The 23,854-nt window shown below is 45.6% G+C and overlaps 1 protein-coding gene across 4 annotated transcripts in view; it reads right to left on the bottom strand.

Moving 5' to 3' along the window:
• Positions 1-4,367, bottom strand: part of PXN (paxillin) — a 48,054-nt gene extending 43,687 nt beyond the window's left edge. For 2 of the 4 annotated variants that reach the window (XM_081283935.1, XM_081283936.1), the window contains exon 1: positions 4,173-4,367. In XM_081283935.1, the coding sequence (XP_081140061.1) occupies positions 4,173-4,185 (13 nt within the window). In that variant the 5' untranslated portion in view covers positions 4,186-4,367. The remainder of the gene's footprint in view (positions 1-4,172) is intronic. The other 2 variants (XM_081283933.1, XM_081283934.1) reach the window with 1 other exon arrangement.
• Between the last annotated feature and the right edge of the window lie 19,487 nt (positions 4,368-23,854).

Genomic DNA, 23,854 nt, shown 5'->3' with positions numbered 1-23,854 from the left:
AGGAAGGAAAGGAAAGCAAAAAAAAAGAAAGAAATGGAAAGGATGGGTCAGGCACAGGGTATACACCTATAATCCCAACACTCAGGAAGCTGAAGCCAGAAAATTACTGGAGTCCAGGAGTTCAAGACCAGCAAAATAGCAAGACTCCATCTCAAAAAAGAAAAGTATTCTATAGATATTTATTTTATTAATGAAAGCACTAAGATTAGGACAACCCAGGGAAAGGCTGGTATGAAGCTGGGAAGATGTCTTTCAACATCTCTGGCCTAGGAACATGATAAAGACCAGAGAGAAGATTCAAAGGCCAAAAACTATGTGCTTTGAATAAATGGGGGAGAGAGGTACCCAGAGCCTCAGCTGTAACTCTGGCCCTCCATGAGGCTCTCTGGTCAAGGATCCACCTAACCTGTCTAATTCATGGCCATCACTAGGGAACAGGAAAAGGAATACTGAGATATTCCCTCAGAAGACCTTGACCCCATACTAATGGAGCTGAGGCCCCCTAGGGCACTAACCTCTCCACTCCATATCTGAAAGGGCACTTGCTTAAGAATCAAACACACCAGGGTTTGAATCCCAGCTTGGTCTCTCACTAGCATCCATCTGACGAAGCACCCACCAGGAGGGTACCATCACTCCACAAGCAAATGCTGCCTCTGCCATAGGCCAAGCAGCTGGGTGCCCTGACCCTGGCCTAACACACAGAGACACCACAGACGGGCAAGCCCAAAGTACAGACTTTCCATGGAAATAGGGAGGTTCCAAAGCCCGGAATGCCCTAGGCAACTCCCCTGCCCCCCTAGCACTGCCCCCAAGGACAATGAGGCACTGTTTTCCAAAGGGTCAAGACTGCTGAGAAGCTGAGAGAAGACATGTCCAGATTCCAGCAGCAACGGGACACTGCCAACAGCTGGCTGTCCGTCCCCCGCCCCCCCCCCCCCAGTGAATGGGAAGGCAAAACTATCAAGTCCTGAACTGGACCCACCCTTTGCCATACATGCCATTTCCTAGGGATGCCCACAGGGCAGAAATTTTCAAGATAACTATTGAGTAGTCAGCAGGCCTTGTGGCTCATCCCCTGGCTGGTCACTGGCACCTACTGCCTTATGATTAAGATTACCAGATCTGGAACTGGATCAGCCTGGATTCAAACCCCTGTTCCACCACTGAACTTCCCTGAGCTCAGGTTTCTGCATTTGGAAAGCAGAGATAAAGCACCTCCCTCTTGCACAGTTGTAAGAGACCTTGAAAAGTTCTAAGTATGTTGCCTTTCTCCCATAGAGCACACATGATCATGGTTAGGCCACAGCCGGGGTCACACACTGTCCCCCCTCTCCCCGTACATTAGGAATGAGAACAAGGTGGGAGAGAGGAGTTGGGGCAGAAAACATAATCAGAGCACATAGCAGTGTTGTGGGAACTCTGTCCAGGAAACTTCGGCCAGACCCGAACAGAGTGAACTCCCAGCCAAACCAGCATCTAAACAGTAATGAGAAAAGCCACCAAGCAGCCACCCAGCAACCCGAAGTGGAGAGAACACATAGAGAAGGGCAGGACATGCTGTGTTTATGTTTTTCTGCCCAAAGAGCTATAAATTTGTAACTTATTAAACAGCACATGGTGATTCTGTCACCAGCCACTATAGGGAGGGGAAGAGTTCTCCATTTTTTTTTTAAGACCAGAAAACAAAGTCACAAAGGGGGCTGTGCTCCCGGTAACCCTGCCACAGGACAGACCAATGTAAACTCTCACCTGTGTTAAGGACCAAGAGACTCACAGCTGAGAGCACTCTCCGAAGCAAAATAAAAACAAGAGGCCTGGCCTTTGTGTCTACCCTAACTAAAGAAAACAGCTGACAGGCAGTGTCTCCAGCAACCATCCAGACAGCTGACGGGGCCTAGGCTCAGAGGCAAATTCCTCTCCCCTCCTGCACACCCCATTCCTCCCACCCCAGGCTCCAGTCAGCCAGGCGTGTCTGGCCCCCTGGGAACACAGGCCAAGGAAGTCTGACAGCCCAGATCCAAGCAACTGGAGAGTCTGGTGGACAGGGGGAAGGGGGAGCAGCACAGAAATCACAGGTGGCAGCCGTTGCCCACTGCAACCCCTCTTCAAGGGCCTGCTTGCCCCCGCCCCAAGAAGAAATGTTTATTGGTAAACAAGAGCTGTAGATCAAGGAGCTAAGGAAGGGACTTCCACTCCTGCTTTTGCCATTTCATGACTGTGTAACCTGAGGTGGGAGAATCAGCCTTTGTCCCAATTTTTTCTATTTGTAAAGACAGGTAGTCATGATGGTAATGGCCTCAGAGAGATCTCCCAAAAAGATTGTGAGGATGGGACAAATCCAGGTATAGAGAAGTACTCCATAAATAGCAAGTTTCAATTCCTACAATCCTCTATGCCAGTACACTCTCTTTCTTTCAGAAACTAACTCAGTTTCCTGGCCCTAAATGGAAGACCGTCAGAAGACAGGAATTCCGGACTTTGCGAACTCTACAAAGACTTTCTCAGTCCTTCAAACAGCCAGGGGACTGTCCAGAAGCAACAGAACCCCACCAGCATGTGAGAAACTGTAACTCTGCTCCCTAGTTCCCACTGGGAAAGCAATAAGACTTTCAAATCCTGATTCAAAGCACATCCCCAGCCTCCATTCAGCTTAGTTATTTTTATGTGAACAAAAATACCTGCCTGGAATCCATGCCAACCTTGAGTACATTGGAAAAATGGGTGCCAAGCCTGACCCAAAAGCAGAACTATGCTTGGCAACCATTGCACTCTGCAAAACAGGCAGGACCCTACACCTCCCTCAGCTCCAGGACCTCTCAGGGGATCCCTGACCCCGCAAGGAAGCTACAGGGAAACAGTCAAGTCCAATGCATACAAATAGCAAGTCTTAACTTAGTGCCCTGTGCTGCGTGGGAAAGCCCCATCAGTCCTGTCTGATGAATCTGCTCCTCAGAGCTTGGGACAGAAGAGGCATCAGTGGTCACACAAGCCACCCACAGTCCAGAGAGGGAAGACAAGGGTCCTACAGAGAAGAAACCTTCCCCCGGCATCACCTCTGCATCTCCGAAGGGAGAGACAGACATTGAATCTTCCTGTCTGGGATTCATGCCGCTCAAGGCTTTCCTAGAACCCTGGCACCAACTCCCTTGGGTTTACAGTTGGCTTCCAGGAGATACTTTCTTTCCCCTGTCCTAACCAAGACTGGGCTGAAAAAAGCAACCTCAGATCTCCAATAACATGAAAACAGTAAAACTCTGTTCTGGGCATCCTGTCCTCCTTACCTGCATAGCTCCAGCAGCACCTGATGCTAGGAGTGGGGGACCCTGCCAGCCAGGACGGGTTCGGGATGGTACACCTTGCGACCCACTTCCCACCTCATTCCTCTGGCATTTCACCGGGGCCTGGGGAGGGGTCATGACTCCCCATCTTGTCCCTCTAAGGTGGGGCGGTCTGTGATTGGACAGCTGGTCCCTACAAGGAAATGGACCACTACTGGATCCATGAAACCTTGTGACCAGACTGAGGTGGGGGCTTAGTGGTTAGGAGAGTAGACTGGGAAACTTGTCATTGCATTGGGGGTGTGGTCATGGATTGCTCATCTCCAGTTGATGAATCCGACTTGTACAATGAAACTGGTGGGCTCGGAGGGACTATGCCTGAAGCTGGGGACGGCCCTGGAAGGAGTGAAAGCGGATCCCAGAAATGAGAGACCAGCCCATGACATTGGGCAGCTGCCCCTAGGGATGGGCAGAGGATACCTGCGGTGGGGGTGGGGAGCAGTCTGCGAAGTGAGGGTCCCGCACCTGAGAAGGCAGCCTGGCCCAGGGAGCGGGTCCCCTGCCTGAGGAGGACCGAGTGGGTCCCCGCGGGGTGAGCTGGAACCTGGGTCGGATCTGGGACATGGGACGGGTCGCCGAGGTTGGGGGTCCGGAGATGGGCCGTCCCCAGGTGAGGGGCGACTACTGAGAGGACCCCGGTGGGATTGGCCTGGCCCAGGACTCAGGCCCAGCTCGGGATCCGACCTCTCGGAACCCCGGCCAGCAGGGACTGGAGCCGGGTGTGGGCCGCCGGGGGGTGGGATTCCGCGGCCCCTGCCGATCGCTCGCGCCTGCCGGGCCCCGGGCCGCGCGCCCTTCGCTGCTTGTTCCCGCGGCCTCCCGCTCACTCACCGAGGTCGTCCATGGCGGGGCAGCCAGGGCCGGGAGCCGGCTCCGCGTCGCGCTCTCTGCCCGTCCCGGGGCTGCTCCTCTCCGCCCGGCAACTTTTCCGCCGCCAGCGTTGGCCCGGAACGGAACGCGCCGCCGCCGCGCGCGTCCGCGCCCGCCGCGTGCCCCGCCTCCAGTCGTGCCCGCGGGCATGTTGGCCACGCCCCGTGCGCATGCTAGCCACGCCCCCACCTCCGGTCCGAAAGCGCACACCCAGCCCGAGCGGGGGTTGAGGCTGTGCATGGCAGCGGCGCCCCCTGGTGGCCGTTCTGGCCGACCGGAGACTCCCCGGCAATCCCAGCCTTGGGGCCCAGATCCATTTTTTTTTTTTTTAATATTTATTTTTTTAGTTGTAGTTGGACACAATACCTTTATTTTACTTTTATGTGGTGCTGAGGATTGAACCCAGGGCTTTTCACGTGCTAGGCGAGTGCTCTACCGCTGAGCCACAACCTCAGCCCCCAGATCCATTTATTTTTGAGGTTATGTATCCCTTAGTCTTCAGAGACTTTGTCAAAGTTCTGCATGGGCCAGGAGGAACCCCACGTTAGACAGTAAAGGGAAAACTTCAAGAAAGTCATACCCACTGCCCAACATAGTTTCTTGAGGGGCTCTACTCCCATCACTCAGAAACTAGGTGATAATAACAGTTGGAATCTATTGAGTGTGTGAATAGACAGATATCATAGGGCTACTATCTAAATGAATTATGAGATCAGTTTTAGTATTATTCTATTTCCACTCCTTTCCTGCACTTCAGAATGGGTGATGGCAATTTGTCAATTTTTACATAAAAAATGCTCTGCAACCAGACATGTGCAGTGATGCACACCTGCAATCCCAGCAATTCAGGAGGCTGACGCAGGAGGATCACAATTTGGAGAACAGTTTCAGCAACTTAGCAGGAGGACCCTATCAAAAAATTTTAAAAATAAGAAGGGCTGAGGATGTAGTGCCTCTGAGTTCAATCCCCAATACCAAAAAAAAGCCTCTAAGCACAGTGTCCAACTCTCCTTGTCCTTCAATCTGCCAGGTCCTTCTCTGTCAGGTCAGGTACCCCAGGAAGCACCCTAACTTTTTAGGGGTGACACTTATGAAAGAGGAAGGGAAAAATAGAAAAAATAGGATTGGGCAAGGAGAGGCTTTATCTGACAAAGATTGGGCAGCCCAACAAGAGCTGCAGAACAAAAAATGAGGAGAATCCGTTTTGTTTTTTTTTTTTTTTTAAAGAGAGTGAGAGAGGAGAGAGAGAGAGAGAGAGAGAGAATTTTTAATATTTATTTTTTAGTTCTCTGCAGACACAACATCTTAGTTTGTATGTGGTGCTGAGGATCGAACCCGGGCCGCACGCATGCTAGGTGAGCGCGCTACCGCTTGAGCCACCTCCCCAGCCCAAGGAGAATCCGTTTGTCAGAAGTGTCCAGGTTCCAATACTCCCACCATGAAGATGCCCAGAAAGAGTGGGGCCTTGCCTCGAAAGCACTGGACCTGTAAACCGTAACTCCTGAAGCTGGAGGATAAGGAGTTTTAGGTTTTGTTTTTTCTGTTCAATGCTCAGGATTGAACATAGGGCCTTGTGCATACTATGTAAGTACTCTGCCACTGAACTATTCAAACTCTTTTTGAAGGCATATTCAAACGACTCATCTCTATGGCTGCCACATCCTCCTCTATTAAAAATCAAGAGCCAACACTGCTCCCCAACTGGGCAATCACGCTATTGCATGCTCTTGTAATACTTTTCCAACATCTTATATGTACCTGTTATGTGGGCCCTTCTGATCACTGCAATTAACATTTAGCGGTGAGACTGTTTGATAAACGTCTCTCTCCACAACAGACTACAAACAGGTGAGGGGAGAAAACATGCTTACCATATATCCACTTCTAGTATGTATGTGGCACATAGTAGGTACTTAATATACATTTGCCAAATGACTTGGAACAAAGCAAACCATAGATCCTGTCCTTAGAAAGCTCATAGTTTAATGGAAGAAACTCCCCAGGAGGGCAGGGCAGCGGAAGAAGCTAAGGCAGGATAGATGAGCTCTCAGGAAAAGTTAAATAATATGATAGTAAGAAGACCAGAGGGCTGGGGATGTGGCTCAGTGGCAGAGCACTTGTCTCGAACATGTGAGGCACTGGGTTCAATCCTCAGCACCACATAAAAACAAACAAAGATATCATGTCCATGTATAACAAGAAAGAAAGAAAGAAAGAAAGAAAGAAAGAAAGAAAGAAAGAAAGAAAGAAAGAAAGAAAGAAAGAGAGGACCCAGGCCCAAATTTGGCTTAACCTGCTTCCCCCTGGAGGAGAATCTATTTAAGCCCCAGTTTTCACATCTGTAAAACAAGATGCTAAGGATTTTTCCTACATGACATGTTTGCCTGGCACGGGAGGGCTTATAAACAAAGAATTACAGGGTCAGAAGGGATCTCAAGAGATTATGCAAGGGCTAGGGATTTAGCTCAGTAAAAGCACTTGCCTAGCATGTACAAAGTCTTAGGTTTCACCCCTGTCACCCCACCACCACCCAACAAAAAGATGATAAATCGCTTCCTTGGACAACTGGAGGCAAAATTTCCTTCCAAAGCTGCTGAACCCTCAGTCTCTGTCATATTGCTGAAGGGTTCACATATTGACCAGGTGCATACCTGGACTGAACTCCACTTCTTCCCCTGTCTCACTTCCCACCGCTGTCCAGTCCTCCCACCCACAAAGCATGGCCTGACTCCCCTCACCCCTTTCAACCGTTCTCTTATTTGGATTACTGCATTAACTTCCAAAATGGACCCCTCCACTCAGAAGTCAGTTATCTTTTTAAAATCTGCTTTAATAATTATAATTTACACCCAATAAATTGTAGCCATACTAAGTACACTAGTTCAGTGAGTTGTTTTGTCTTGTTTTGGTACCATCGATTGAACTCAGGGTCACTCAACCACTGAGCCACACCCCCAGCCCTATTTTGTATTTTATTTAGAGACAGGGTCTCACTGAGTTGCTCGCAACTCCTGAGGCTGGCTTTGAATGCACAATCCTCCTGTCTCAGCCTCCCGAGCTACTGGGATTACAGGCATGTGCCACCATGCCCAGCTAGTTCAGTGAATTTTAGCAGTTGTATACTACCATGTAACGGCCACCTCAATCAAGATATAGAACTTTCTATCACTCCTTCCTACTCCCTTGCAGTTGATCCTTCCCCCACTTGCTTTCTGTTATTGTAAATTACTTTGCATTTTTTATTTTATTTATTTGGTGCTGGGGATTGATTTACATGTGAGAGGCCCTGAACCTCTCACATGTTAAGCAAGTGCTCTACCACTGAGCTAACCCCCAGCCATTATATAGAATGCATTGACAGAAATGGAAATATACTGTTTTGGGGGGGCTCTGAGGGGTAGTCGTCTTTAGCACGCATGCCTGTGAGGGTCACCGGTGTGCTGTGTATCCTTTTGTTGCTGACCACCCACTGTATAGATATACCATCGCCTGTTTCTCCATTATCCTGTGGAGGGACACAGAGATTGTTTTTCTCGGTTTGGCCACTGTGAATAAAGCCACATGAGCATGTGTGTAGAAGTCTTTGCATGGACATATGGTCTCGTTTCTCTTGGATAAATACCTAAGAGTGGTACAAATGGGTTGCCAACTAAAGTTTACACAATGTAAAGGAAGTCTCATCAGTCCCCTGCTAAACCCCTCCAGTGGCTTCCTGTTCCACTTGGAATAATATTCAAATTCATCAAAAGGGTCTCCGAGCCTGCACCTCAAATCAGCTCTCCTTCTCAGTCTCCCTTGGTTCCTCTTGCTCCATTCACAGCTGCTCCTCCTGTTTTACGTCCCTCAAGCACAGCCAACTTGTTCTGACTGCGGGGCCCTCAAAGCTTCCATTCTGGAATGTTCTTCCCAGGTTTTAGCATAGCTATTGACATGCCATCTCTGTAGGTCCTGGACATTTTATCTAAAATCTTCCCCATACTCCCAGTAGACCCTATATCTCCTTCTTCTGACTTATTTATTTTCACCTTTGGACATGTTCTGTATTTATTTGTTTACCTGTTTGCTATTCATCTCTCTCCTCCCCATTAAAATGTCAGGACCTTGGAAGCAGGGATTATGTCTGTCTTCACGGGGAGGAGGGGGTGTTCAGTAAACAGTGTTGGAGAGGGTCTGGGATGTAGCTCAGATAGAACAGCTTCACAAGACTCCAAGCCCAATTCCCAGCATCCAAAAACAAAACTGTTGGAAAGAATGAAAGATTGGGCTGGGGATGTGGCTCAAGCGGTAGCGCGCTCGCCTGGCATGCGTGCGGCCCGGGTTCGATCCTCAGCACCACATACCAACAAAGATGTTGTGTCCGCCGAGAACTGAAAAATAAATATTGAAATTCTCTCTCCTCTCTCTCTCTCTCACTCTCTCTTTAAAAAAAAAGAAAGAAAAATAAAAAATGAGTCATGCCAGGCGCTGTGGCGCATGCCTGTAATCCCAGCAGCTGGGGAGGCTGAGGCAGGAGGATTGTCAGTTCAACGTTAGCCTCAAAATTTAATGAGGGCCATGAACAACTTAGTGAGAGCCTTTCTCTAAAGAAAAATATAAAAAGGGTTAGGGATGTGGCTCAGTGGTTAAGTACCCCTGGGTTCAATCCCTGGTACCAAAAATAAACGAATAAAAGTGTAATATGTGTATCATTTGTGAGGGGGAGTGGAAAACAATATATTTGTTTCTGAAATGTCTATACCCGCTGGAAGTGTTCTGGAAGAACACACAAACACCAAAACCAGATGGGAGGAGGTGGGTGACTGGAGATCAGGAGTAGGAAGGAGACTCCACTCAGTACCCTTTGGAATTTTTTCTTCCTGATTTTGAAAATGATTTAATACGGGCTGGGGATGTGGCTCAAGCGGTAGCGCGCTCGCCTGGCATGCGTGCGGCCCGGGTTCGATCCTCAGCACCACATACCAACAAAGATGTTGTGTCCGCCGAGAACTGAAAAATAAATATTAAAAATTCTTTCTCTCTTTCTCTCTCCTCTCTCACTCTCTCTTAAAGAAAAAAAAAAGAAAAAAAAAGAAAATGATTTAATACATTAACCTCAAGATACAATTCTTAATATTTATTTTATTTATTTATTTTTTTTCGGCGGACACAACATCTTTGTTTGTTTGTGGTGCTGAGGATCGAACCCGGGCCGCACGCATGCCAGGCGAGCGTGCTACCACTTGAGCCACATCCCCAGCCCACGATTCTTATACCATTATTTTAAATTTAAAGAAACAGGTCCTTCCAAGACCAAAATAATCCACACAGGCTGTAAGATGGTTTTTCCTTTTTCTTTTTTGTTTAAACAAATATGCTCCATGATGTTTCAATAAGTTAGGCAAATGCTGTGAACGTGAAAGCTGAAGTTTGCAATGTACCACATCTAGAATCCAGGGGAGGTGGATTAGAAGAGGGAGTCAGTCATTCTAGTTATGTGATCAGGTGACACCATGACAAGCTGATGTGCAGCATTAAAAGCTGTCCACTTAAGTTTCTTTTTTCTCAACAATCAGAGGTCTTACGTTGTCTCCAGTCTCTTCATTATGTTTCCTGTGAAAACCATCACAGAATGGGAACTTTGGACCTCCAGCAATGGCAGAACTCAGCTTTATCTCCCAGATCCTCCATGTCAAAAGCATAGACTAGGGCTGGGGATGTGGCTCAAGCGGTAGCACGCTCGCCTGGCATGCTTGCGGCCCGAGTTCGATCCTCAGCACCACATACAAACGAAGATGTTGTGTCCGCCAAATACTAAAAAATAAAAAAAAAAATTTTAAAAATTATAAAAAAAAAAGCACAGACTATCTTGGGGTTGTCTTTCTGGATGAGAAAATTTACCATTGCTTTATTGCAATGAGTACAGGGGATGGAACCCAGGGGTGCTTAACCACTGAGCCACATCCCCAGCCCTTTTTATTTTTTATCTTCTTAAGGCCTCACTAAATTGCTGAGGCTGGCTTTGAACTCACGATCCTCCTGCCTCAAACTCCCAAGCTGCTGGGATTACAGGTTTGCACCACCAAACCCAGCTGGTATTGGGATGATCTTTCACACCGAATCTTTTGTAAGCTAGGTAACCAATGGCAGCCATAGCACCAACAATGGTAACTGCTGCAATCCATTCAACTCAAATGCTGGAATGGAAATTCAGATCCATGGCAACGTCACTCACAAGTCATATGCACAAGACACCACCACAAATGGGCTTGCTCAGAGGGCACCAGAGCCAAGGCACAAGAAGCATCCTAAGGGCACCTGCTGGGGTTGTGACAGAGCGGCAGGCTGGAAGCCTGGAATTTTTATTTATTTATTTATTTTTAAAAGAGGAGAGGGAGAGAGAGAGAGAGAGAGAGAGAGAGAGAGAGAGAGAGAGAATTTTTTAATATTTATTATTTTTTAGTTCTCGGCGGACACAACATCTTTGTTGGTATGTGGTGCTGAGGATCGAACCCGGGCCGCACGCATGCCAGGCGAGCGTGCTACCGCTTGAGCCACATCCCCAGCCCCTTTATTTTTGTTTTTTTTTTCTTTTCAGTATTAGGGAATAAACCCAGGGCACTCTATCACTCAACTACATTCCCCAGGCCGTTTTATTATAGTGAGACAGGGTCTCTCTAAGTTGCCCAGGCTAGCCTTGAACTTGCAATCCTCCTGTCTCAGCCTCCTGAGTCTCTGGAATTACAGGAGTGCACCACCATGCCTGACCCTGTTGGATTCTTTTGAGTTTTGAACCACATATGTGATTTCACCTATTCCCCAAATGAATTAATAAGTAAAAATTAAAATAAAATTACATTTAAACAATGTCACTATAGGGCTGGGAATGTTGGTAGGTGGTACAGGATGTGCTTAGCATGCAATGAAGCTCTGGGTTCCATCCATCCCCAGCAGAAAGGAAGGAAGGAAGGAAGGAAGGAAGGAAGGAAGGAAGGAGAAAGAGAGAGGGGGGAGGGGAGGGAGGAAAAGGCAGAAAAAGAAAGAAAAGAAAAAGGAAAGGAAAACACAAAACAATAATTCCAATGAGACTTGGAGAATGTTTTCTGGAAAAGAACTAACCCTGACCTGGTTTTTGAAGAGGGCTGTGGGAAAAACATTCCAGATAAAGGGGCTGATATCCAAGACAGAGAGGCTGAGGGACTCAGAATAGAGGCAACAAGATTGAAAGCTTATTTCAAGGAGGAGCCAAGTGGCTCAAGGGTCAATGGGTGGATCCCAGCAGGGACTTTGGATCTCTGGGGGAAGTGTCTGGTGTCCAATAATCCTGAGACAGGCTAACCTTTCCAATCCAGTTCTGCCACCTGTCCAACTGTGTCACTTGGGGCAAGATAACCTCAGCCAATAAGCCTCAGTTTTCTCATGCGTAAAGTGGAAGTGAGCTTCTTTAGGGCTCTTACTTAGTAGCTGTGCGATTTGGAGGAAGTGGCTTAACCTCTTGGGCCTCAACTGCTTTAACTGTAAAATCTGGAGAATAAAACATACACCTTCTTCATGGTTCCAATGTGGATTCAACAACAGTAAAAATGCATGAAAAGAATCCCAGCAGCTCATGAGACTGAGACACGATGATCCCAAGTTCAAAGCCAGCGTCAGCAAGCAGCGAGGTGCTAAGCAACTCAGTGAGACCCTGTCTCTAAATAAAATACAAAATAGGGCTGGGGCTGGGGCTCAGTGGTCGAGTGCCCCTGAGTTCAATCTCTGGTTAAAAAAAAAAAAAAGAAAAAGAGAAACATGAAAATCCAGGGCTGGCAAGTGTGTCTAAAATTATCATCTAAGAATCCGAGAGGTACTTGGAAGGCTAAGGAGAGACAGGGCAGGTTTGGGCATTTATCTAGCCACCAAAGGGTTGCAGAATCAAGGTTATGATTATTAATAATTATTATTGCATAAACTACCACGAGCCGTACTACTCATTGTCAGCATCATCATCATTGTTATTGGAGAATTTATTGTTTAGCCCATGGTAACCACAAGATTTAAGACTTTTACATTGTTATCTCAATTAATCCTTGCAGAAATCCACTGGCTGTTTCCTGCCTGTTTTGTAGGCCAGGAAAGTAAGGCTCATAAATCAAGGCCACCTGCCCGCAGCCACATAGCTATGGAGAGGAAGAGCCCAGACTGGAACCCAGGACTGAATGTTCAGACTCAGGGGGAGCAGGGGTCCGAGCCACAGCTCCTTGTCAGCTTCTTGGAAACACATGCCTTTGGAGGACCCTGGCTGCCCCTGGATTTAGGTGAGAGCAGTGTCTGGATCACTGCTCTGCTTAAAACCTTCATGACATCAGAAGGAATCCAATGACTCTGACCTCAGGGAAGGACCCAGTTGCCATGTGCCTCCTTCCCAACTCTCCCTACTTCTTCCCTTCTCAGCTGCAGTCACAGGCAATGACATTATAAGGTGGCATTATAACGCTTTTTACCCCAGGGCTGTGGAAGGAACCTACAGCCTATAAAGCAGGTATACCACTGAGTCGCCTTCCTGGCCCAGAATAATGCTTAGTACCTCTGAGAGGCCTCAGTCTCAAGGTTCTAGGCCCACCGCAGGTGCTAACATCCATCCTGCCCTCTCAGTCCTGCTTATCTGCTCTCCATCTTCCATTCAGAGCTTAGCTAGCCTCTCCTCCAGGAAGCCTTCCATGACTGCCACCCAGACTTGGAGATCAATCCCTCATCCCTGCACCAAAGCGCTTACCTCTGTGCCAGGCACACTTGTCCTATATTATTTCATTTAATTAAAAAAAAAAAAAATCTGTTCAGCAGTGGGTCTCAGCCTTAGAGGCACATTGGAATCACCTAGGAAGCTGAAAGAAAGAAAGAAAGAAAGAAAGAAAGAAAGAAAGAAAGAAAGAAAGAAAGAAAGAAAGGAAAGAAAAAGAATTTTTTTTTCTTCCCCCAGACCCAGTCCCCAGACATTCTGATTTAATTGGTCTGGAATTCAGTCTGAGCATCAGGATTTTTAAAAGCTCCCCATGCAATTCTCACACACAACCAGGGTGGAGGCCCACTGGCCTCTGAGATAGATACCACCATGATTCTCCTCTTACAGCCACAGACACTGAGGCACAGAGAGGCTAAGTGAGTGACCTAGGGTCACACAGCTAGTGGATACTGGAGTGAAAATCTGAACCGAAAAAGCCTGGAGTCTAAGCATCACGGGGGAACAAAAGCAAATCAATTGGCTTCAGTTAATTGCTCAGTGATGGCAAAGTCATGGAGCTGTGAGGCAGCTCTGTTCAGAGACAGACACTGAGGGCCCCAGGGCATGGGATATTTTTAACCTAGAAGCTGGTGATTCTTGAAAACATCCTGTAGTGAATTAAACACTGAGCAGATTGTTTGGGGCCCCACAGACCCTTTCTCTGCCGAGATAACCCCCAGAGTCAGGTTTTTCCATCCCCTGAAGCCCGGGGATTCAGGCAGGCTCAGGAGATAGAGTGAGTGGGGATTCCCTCCATTGGGGACTAGAGTTTCTGAGGACATTTTTCATACATGGTGGAGGGGGAACAGATCAGTTGGGACGGGTCCAGATTTCTCCTCCCTCCAAGACAAGGATTACCTCACCCAACCCAGGACCTTCTCCTGGTTCCCTGCCTGGAAGGGGGGTGGGGTGGGGGGTGGGGCAGCAAATGTTGGATCTGGATTGCATACCCGGGCCTCCCTCAGGACAGTGGGTGTGCATTTGCCCTCTTCCCCCTTCTCTCCAACCCACACCAGCCACGTGAGAGCTACAGAACTCTTCCAAACACACACATCAAATGTTCCCCAAATCTTCTCATATGTGGCTTTTCTTTTTTTTTTTTTTTTTTGGGGGGGTGGGGGTGGATTTTCAACTCAGGGGCACTCAATCACTGAGCCCCATCCATAGCCCTATTTTGTATTTTATTTAGAGACAGGGTCTCACTGAGTTGCTTAAGGGCCTCACTTTTGCTGAGGCTGGCTTTGAACTCCCGATCCTCCCGCCTCAGCTTCCCAAGTCTCTGGGATTCCACTCGTCCGCCACCGTGCCAGGCATCTTACCTGGCTTTTCCGGCAAGTGCATTGGTATAGATTTTTAAAGTGACAAATTGGAAGTAAGTTACCCCTCGAAATGCAAAATATGCCTGGCTCTTAAGCAGCCAATCCCACCTGTAGACATTCCCCTAGAAATACCTTAGGGGGGCCTCAAGGCCAGCCTTGGCAACTTTCTCAAGGATTCAAGAAAGTTCTGGGGTTGTGGCTCATTGTTAGAGTGCTTGCCTAGCATGCATGAGGTTCTGGGTTCAATCCCACTCCCCCAACTGCCCTCCCCTCAAAAAAAAAAAAAAAAAAAAAAACTGAAAAAAAACCCCCAGATCTAGTGAAAACACTTTTTCCAGAGTTAGGGCCTTGCATGTGCTAGGCAAGCACAACTCCATTGAACCATATCCCCAGCCCTACTTTTCTAAATTTTAATAGAAATCAGGAGAGAACTTTGTCGTCTGGATCCCCAGGGCATCATCTGATTTCCTGATCAATACAAAATTTTCCCTGGCAGACTTGTCCAGGGGGCTCGTGACATCTTGGAGCTACCAGGCCTTGAGCGCTGGCCTGGTACTAGGAAAGCTACCCTGGGGGTTTCAGAGAAGTGACATTAACTTTTCTCACTCACTCAGGATCTCTTCCTGCCTGATCAGGAAGTGGGTTAGGGGAGCGGCTGTGGAAGGCAAAAGGCTTTTAGTATCAAATGGCTCCTGTGTCAAATTGGTTGTTCGTTTCATAATTACTGCTCACCCAGGGAAACCTGTGGCTTCATAGTTGAGGGGGAGAGAGGAGAGTTACCGGCTTAAACAGGTGCTCAGACTCAGCATCATTAAGTAAAAGATGATGTTGTTACTTCTGGAGGTCTCTTGCCACTCACTTCTCCTTGGGGACAGCAATAGGACCTATCGCAAGCTAGGCAAGTGCTCCATCACTGAACTACACAGTCCTGCTGAAATATTTGATCTTAACCTGATCAAGCTACCAGGTGTAACTTCCCCTTTTCAGGAAATTCAGGGTACAGAGGAACATGTTACATAGTACCACGGGGACCCAATCAAATGAAGGCAGAATGTGGGACATTCTACAAGATTGCCATGGACTCTTCAAAAAATCAGTGTCACAGGCCAAGGATACAGCTCAGTGGTAGAGCACTTGCCTAACATGCACAAAGCTCTGGGTTTGATTCCTAGCAAAAAAAGAGAAAGAGATCAATGTCATAAAGGAAAGAAAAAAAAAAAAGCAGAAGAACTGATCTAGATGTAAAAAGATTGCAGATAGAATGTAAAATGGTACAGCCACTTTGGAAAATAATGTAGCAATTTCTTTTTATTTTATTCTTCTTTTCTTTTTTGTGTGCATGTGTACCAGGACTGAACCCTGGGGTGCTTAACCACTGAGCCACATCCCTTTATATTTTATTTAGAGTCAAGGTGTCGCTAAGTTCCTCCAGACTTACACTAAATTGCTGAGGCTGGCATTGAATTTACAATCCTCCTGCCTCAGCCTCCTGAGTCTCTTGGATTATGGGCGCACGCCCCTATCCCCAGCAATTTATGCATTTGCCATAGGGCCCAGCAATCACACCCTTAGGCAATTATCCTGAGAATGAAAATTTTAGGCCAGGCCAGGTGCAGTGGTGCACACCTGCAATCCCAGCAGTTTGAAAGACTGAGGCAAGAGGATCGAAAATTGGAGGCCTGCCTGCCTTAGCAATTTAGTAAGGCCCTAAGCAACTTAAAAGATCCCATCTTCAAATTAAAACATAAAAAGGGCTGGGGATGTGGCTTAGTGACTCTAGGTTCAATTCCCAATTACCCTTATCCCCCCTTACCCCCCAAAAACAAAAAATTAGGCCAGATATACTGGTATATGCCTGTAGTCCCAGCTACTTGGCAGGCTGAGGCAAGATTATCACTTAAGCCCACAAAATTCAAGACCAGTCTGAGCAACATAGCAAGACCCTGTTTCAAAACACCAAACCAACCAAAAATAGGCTCACATAAAAACCTGTGTACAGGAATATTATTAGGTTTATTCATAATGGCAAATACTGCTAACAACCCAAATGATCTTCAATGGGCGAATAGTTAGTTGAACAAACTTTGGTACTTCCATACAATTGGACACTCAGCAATAAATAAAAAAGAAATAATCATTAATACATTCAACCTAAATGGACCTCAAGGATATCATACTTAGTGACAAATATCAACCTTAAAAAGTTACGTAGAAGCCAGGCAGGGTGGTGCATGCATGTAATCCCAGCGGTTTGGGAGGCTGCAGCAGGAGGATCACGAGTTCAAAGCCAGCCTCAGCAACAGCAAGGCGCTAAGCAACTCAGTGAGACCTGTCTCTAAATAAAACACAAAATAGGGCTGGGGATGTGACTCAGTGGTCAAGTGCCCTGAGGTCAATTCCTGCTACAAAAAAAAAAAAAAAGTTATATTCAGCCAGGAGTGGTGGCACATGTCTGTAATCCTAGTGACTCAAGAGGCTGAGGTATGAGGATCCCAAATTCAAGGCCAGCCTCAGCAATTTAGTGAGGCCCTAAGGGATTTACCAAGACTCTATCTCAAAATAAAACATAAAAATGGCTGGTGATGTGGTTCAGTGGTTAACCATCCCTGGGTTCAATCAATCTCTGGTACCAAAAAAAAAAAAAAGTCACATACAGGGGTGTGGTGGTGCACACCTGTAATCTCAGGTACTCGGGAGGCTGAGATAGGAGGATTTTAAATTTGAGGCAGCCTTGGCAATTTAGTGAGAATCTGTCTCACAAATAAAAAATAAAAAGGACTGAGGATGTAGCTAAGTGGTAAAATCCTTCTGGGTTCAATTACCAGTACCAGGAAAAAAAAAAATTCACATTCGGGATGATTCCATTTATATAAAACTAGAAAATGCAAACTAATCTATAATGACAGAAAGAGGAACAATGATTGCTTGGGACTGGAGAGAATGAAGAGAGATTGAAGGATTGGGAAGAGAAAGGGGAGTTGAGACACACGGGAGGAAGGGATCACAAAGGAACAGCAAAAGCCCAGCACCATGACACATGCCTGTACCCCCAGCAGCTCAGGAGGCTGAGGCAGGAGGATTGAGAGTTCAAAGCCAGCCTCAGCAAAAGGGAGGCACTAAGCAACCCAGTAAGACTGTGGCTCTAAATAAAATACAAGGATGTGGCTTAGTGGTCCAATGGATGTGGCTTAGTGGTCCAATGTCCCTGAGTCCAATCCCTGTACCCCACCCCCCAAAAAAAAGGAACACCAAGAGACTCGGTAGTCATGGATTTCACTATCTGGATTGGAGTAATGTATTTATCAAATTGCATGTTTTAAACATGTGCAGATTATTGTATGTCAATTATACCTCAATAAAGTTGTGGGATTTCTTTGGGGAGGAGGTACTGGGGATTGAACCCAGGGGCGCTTTACCACTGAGCCACATCCCCACCCCACCCCCCCTTTTTTAAATTTAGAAACGTATTTGTCTTTTTTTTAATATTTATTTTTTAGTTTTCGGGGGACACAACATCTTTGTTTGTATGTGGTGCTGAGGATCCAACCCGAGCCGCACGCATGCCAGGCGAGCGCGCTACCGCTTGAGCCACATCCCCAGCTCCCCAACCCCTTTTTATTTTATTATTTTGACACAGGATCTGGCTAAATTGCTTAGGACCTTGTTAAACTGCTGAGATTAGCTGAGTTTGCGATCCTCCTGCTTCAGCTCCTGAGCCACTGGGATTACAAGCGAGCGCCACCACACCAGGCAGCTTTATTTTGAGACAAGGACTCCCAAAAGTTCTGAGGCTGGCCCAGAACTTGGCGATTCTCCTGCCTCAGTCTTTCACATCTCTGGGATTACAGGCGTGAGCCACCATACCTGGCTCAATAAAGTTGTTTGGGGTACAGGAAGGAATGGTTTCTGTGAGAATTAAATGAAATAAAGCAAATTAAGCAATCTGCACTGGGTCAGGCACGCAGTAAGTACCCAATACTAGGTGAAACTTGGAACTTGGTTGGTCTCCACCAATCATATCCCCCCATTTATCACTGAAATATTTTTTCAGGGATAGCGGGAGAGGGGGGTTACCGGGGATTGAACTCAGGGGCACTCGACCACGGCAGCCACATCCCCAGCCCTATTTTGTACTTTATTTAGAGACAAGGCCTCACTGAGTTGCTTAGTGCCTCGCTATTGCTGAGGGTGGCTTATGAACTGGCGAACCTCCTTGTCTCAGCCTCCAGAGCCACTGGGATTACAGGCGTATCTTACTTGTTGACTTGTTTAGGTTTATCTACAGACTGTAAACTTCTTGAAGCAGGGACCAAGTCCAACTTATTAATAGGGCTGTCTTTCCCAGTGCCTTTTGAACTGTGGATGCAGTTACCACCCACCAGATGCCAGAGAAGCAATAGTAGTCACAGCAGGTCAAGCTAGACCAGAAATGTGAACAGGACTCCTAAAAACCTGGGTGCAAAGACTTTTACTGATAGAACATAGTGCAGACAGGATGTAAAACCCTTACTTTTAAACCCACAATATTCAGTCTCCGTAGAGACTGTCAAAAATTGCCAATGCCGACTATATTTCAAGTCGTCATGGCGGGGTATTGGGAAAAGTTTTCAATTAGCAATAATCGCGCCTCGGATAAACCTCATTGGCTACGATACTGCCACTGCGCAAAGCTGGCAGACATGACCTCCCCTCCTGCTCTCCCATGGATGATAACTGCCTTTACAGTGAGGGTGAACAAAGGCCAGCACACGTGTGGATATAATGTGTTTCTACACGATCAGTTACATTCAAGCACTGTTCTCCTGGGAAATTTCTTGTCATTAGATTACTCGTGTCCAATATTCGTTCATATTTTAGAAATAGAGAAGCCGCTGGGGATGCTGGGGACTTTTATGCAAATAAACGTGACGTCATAGAAACGACTGGGTAGACTTCCACAAACACCAGCTGGAAAGCGGTAAGGGTAAAACCTGAAAGCACGACTGGCTGAATGGGCGAGTTCTGCTTCGAGAGAGCAACTATTCGGAAAACGTAATTAGAAGACTTTCGAATAAAACAGCGTAGCGTGAAAGTACCTGACGTTCTCAAGCAAAAGTTAAACTAGGAAATCTCTAAAAGCTTGAAGAAACCCTAAGATGGCAATCAGTACTTTTGGCTTCAACTAATAAGAAAAAAAAACGATTCTTATATTTGCACCAACGATATTCAGTCTCCGTAGAGACTGTCAAAAATTGCCAATGCCGACTATATTGCAAGTCGTCACGGCGGGGTATTGGGAAAAGTTTTCAATTAGCAATAATCGCGCCTCGGATAAACCTCATTGGCTACGATACTGCCACTGCGCAAAGCTAAAGAGCTACGCCCACCGGCCTTCGCCCCCAATAAGTGAGGTTCCTATTACACAAAGGCGAGTTTGAGACTACTGGAAAAACTTTAACTTATTGTTTGATTGAAAATTATCCAATCAAGCATGATTGTATGATGAGCTCTAGAAAGTACATAGGGATTTCGGTTGTGATTGAATTTAACGAGGTTTTGGAACAGATTGTAGCAAAGCACTATGGGAGGTAAGATGCTAATAGACTTATTTCAGAAACTGCAAAGGGAAATTGAGGGAAACCGCCAGAGTCCGTGTATTTTTGGCTCAGTTTCACAGTGTAACTCCCTTCTCCAAAAGGTTTTTTTGTTTTATTTTTTTTATTGTGTTATATGCAGGAAAATTAGTGAAATGGTGCATTCCTGTAATCTCAGATCACTGTTCTTTACTAGTTGAAGCCAAAAATACCAATTGCTATAAGGATTGCAAGAGGATCATAAATTTGAGGCCAGCCTGGGTAATTTAAAAAGACCCTGTTTCAAAATAAAAAACAAACGGGGTTGAAGATGTAGCTCAGTGGTAGAGCATGCCTGGGTTTAATCCCCAGTACCAGAATACATAAATAAATAAAATTTACGTAAAGTACATATAACGTTTACCATCTTAACCAAATTTAAGTGTAAATTCAATGGAATTGAATACATTGCACGATCATAATCACCATTATCTCTAGAACCTTTTTATCTTTATAAACTAAAACTCTGTCCCCATTAAACTCTTAACTCCTTATTCCCCTCTTCCCTCACCCCTGGCAAAGGCTATCCCACTTCTTTTATTTATTTATTTATTTATTTATTCATTTATTTATTTATTTATGAGAGAGGGAGAGAGAGAATTTTAATATTTATTTTTTTGGTTATCGCAGACACAACATCTTTGTATGTGGTGCTGAGGATCGAACCCGGGCGCACGCATGCCAGGCAAGCACGCTACCGCTTGAGCCACATCCCAGCCCCCCCCACACACACACACTTCTTTTAGTATGAATTATTTTTTGGTGGGGGGCGCGGAGGGAGGGAACAGGGTCTCTGTAAATTGCCCGGACTGGCCTTGAACTTGCCATCCTCCTGCCTCAGCCTCCTGGGATTACATGTGTATGTCACCAGAGGCCAGCTGCCTCTATGAATTTGACCACTCTAAGTCCCTTACATGAAAGTATTGTATGAAATCATATATATTTGTCCTTTTGGGTCAGGTTTATTTCACTTAGTATAAAATTTTTGTGATTCCATCCATGTGTACTATGTATCAGAATTTAATTCCTTTTAAAATTTGAACAATATTCCATTGGATGGATTTTTTTTTTAAAGAGAGAGAGAGATGAGATGAGAGAGAGAGAGAGAGAAAATTTTTTAATATTTATTTTTTAGTTTTTCGGCGGACACAACATCTTAATTTGTATGTGGTGCTAAGGATCGAACCCGGGCCGCACACATGCCAGGCGAGCCCGCTACCGCTTGAGCCACATCCCCAGCCCTGGATTTTTTTTAATCCATTCATTCTTTTTTTTTTTTTTAAGAGAGAGAGAATTTTAATATTTATTTATTTTGGCGGACACAACATCTTTGTTTGTATGTGATGCTGAGGATCAAACCCGGGCCGCACACACGCCCGGCGAGCGCCCTACCACTTGAGCCACATCCCCAGCCCTAATCCATTCATTCTTCAATGAGTGCTTGGTTATTTCCACTTTGGGGCTATTGTGAATAATGTTGCTATTTGTGTACAAGTATCAGTTTGAATTTATGTTTTAAATTCTTTGGGGTATGTACCTAAGAGTAGAATTTGCTGGATCATATGGTATTTCTATGCTTAATTCAAAAGAGCTTTCTATGAACTTTTTTTTTTTTTCCTTGAATTGCTGGGGATCAAAATTGGGGACTTATGCATGCAGGCGAGTGCTCTATCAGTGAGCTACATCCCCAGGCCTTCTGCAAACACTTTATTTCAGAGGAGAGAGGCTGAAAGGCTGTATTTCCACAGAAATGCCATTGTGTATGAATTTGAAGTATGTTTCACCCTCACTGCCTGTTTTTCTTTAGCAGGTAGAAAGCTATTTAAAGCCTAAGTCTAAATCTGTTTCCTCCCCAAACTATATTCTCCAAAATACTTTCATTTTGACTTTTGCTATTCATTAAAATTTGAACAATGGTTTCTGAAACACTGACATTTCTCCAGTGTTTTATTTTGTTTGGTACTGGATTATTATTATTATTATTACCTGGATTGAACCCCGGAAGGAACTTAACCACTGAGCCACATCTCCAATCCTTTTTAAATATTTTATTTAGAGACAGGGTCTTACTGAGTTGCTTAGGTCCTTGCTAAATCGCTGAGGCTGCCTTTGAACTTTCTCAGCCCCCCAATCTGCTGGAGTTACAGGGGTGGGTTATTGTGCTCAGCCCTGTACTGGATTATGAACCCAAGGGTGTTTACCAATTAAGCTACATCTCCAGCTCTATCTATCTATTTATTTATTTTGAGACACTAAGTTGTTTTGGGCCTCACTAAGTTGCTGAGACTGGTTTCAAACTTGTGATCCTCCTGTCTCAGCCTCCCCAGTTGCTGGAACTACAAGTGTGTGCCACCATGCCCAGCTGTAAAAAAATTTCAAACACTGGGGCTGGGGATGTGGCTCAAGCGGTAGCGCGCTCGCCTGGCATGCGTGCGGCCCGGGTTCGATCCTCAGCACCACATACCAACAAAGATGTTGTGTCCGCCGAGAACTAAAAAATAAATATTAAAAATTCTCTCTCTCACTCTCTCTCCTCTCTCACTCTCTTTAAAAAAAAAAAATTTCAAACACTAAAAGTTCAAGTCAGGTCTAGTGGGGCGCACCTATAATATCAGCTAAGGAGGCTAAGGCATGAAAATTGCAAGTTTGAGGCCATTTAGCAAGACTTTGCCTCAAAATAAAAATTTTTAAAAAGGGCTGAGACTGTAGCTCAGTGGTAAAGCCTAATATCATGTGTTGAGGCCCTGGGGTTCAATCCCCAATACAGTTTAAAAAAAAATCAAGGGAGAGCTAGGCACAGTGGCCCATGCCTATAATCCTAGTGAGTTGGGAGGCTGAGGCAGCAGGATTACAAATTCCAAGCCAGTCTGGCAACTCAGCAAGACTCTGTCTCAAAATAAAAAATAAAAAGGCTGGGAATGGGCTGGGGTTGTAGTTCAGTGATAGAGCACTTGCTTAGCATATATGAGACACTGTGTTTGGTTCTCAGCACCGCATCTTAATAAATAAAAAAATAAAGGTTCATCAACAACTAAAAAAAATTTTTTTAAAATAGGACTGGGGATTTAAGTCACTGTTAGAACACCTCTGGATTCAATTCCTACTACAATTAATTGATAAATAAAACAAAGGGAAAGAGAGTGTCACTATTTTGACCCTGTCATGGGTTTTTATAAAATACCCTTGCATGCAGGAGATCAAACCCAGGACCTGCCTTATGCTAAGAACATACTCTACCACTGAGCTACATACACCCCCAGCCCTACAATTTTTTAACTTATATTTTGGTTCTTTCAGCCAATGTGATTAGGTTAACTAAGGCACATAGGGCTGTCAGGGGATTGATTCTTTCTGCTTAGAAGATTCTATAGATGATGATCTATCCAAGTTGTAGCTGCAGATACTACCAGGTTACTTTTTTTTTTTTTTTTTTTTTTTTTTGGTGCTGGGGATTGAACCCAGGTCCTTGTGCATGTGAGGCAAGCACTCTACTAACTGAGCTATGTCCCCAGCCCCCCAGGTTACTTAATGAAGTCAGTTTGCCAATATTTATCTCCATACATAAGATGAGAGGATCAGGAAACACTCTGCCTCCAGCTTCCTTATTGTTACTCTTGGCTTCAGCTTTTATTTTATATATATATTGTCAATGGATCCTTTATTTATTTATATGCGAGGCTGAGGATAGAACCCAGGGCCTCACACACTCCAGCTCCTTATTTATTTATTTTATGTAGTGCTGAGGATCGAACCTGATGTCTCACACGTGCTAAGCAAGTACTCTACCACTGAGCTACAACCCCAGCCCTTCAGTTCTTCTTGAAGCAGGGTAAGAGCTTTCTTAGATGAGCTTTCTTAGACTCTGCTAGATTGTGTTCTAAATATATATTTTAGTTGATGTCTGTGGGAAGCCATTTCTGACACGTGATTGGGTGGCTCCTGTTAAGGATCTGAGGCGCTCTGGCTGTGTGGGAG

The sequence above is a fragment of the Spermophilus citellus genome, assembly GCF_964194105.1.
Source record: "Spermophilus citellus genome assembly, chromosome: 3".
Classification (NCBI taxonomy): domain Eukaryota; kingdom Metazoa; phylum Chordata; class Mammalia; order Rodentia; family Sciuridae; genus Spermophilus; species Spermophilus citellus.
The sequence above is the reverse complement of the archived record's forward strand: the minus strand, read 5'-3'. Positions and strand labels throughout refer to the sequence as shown.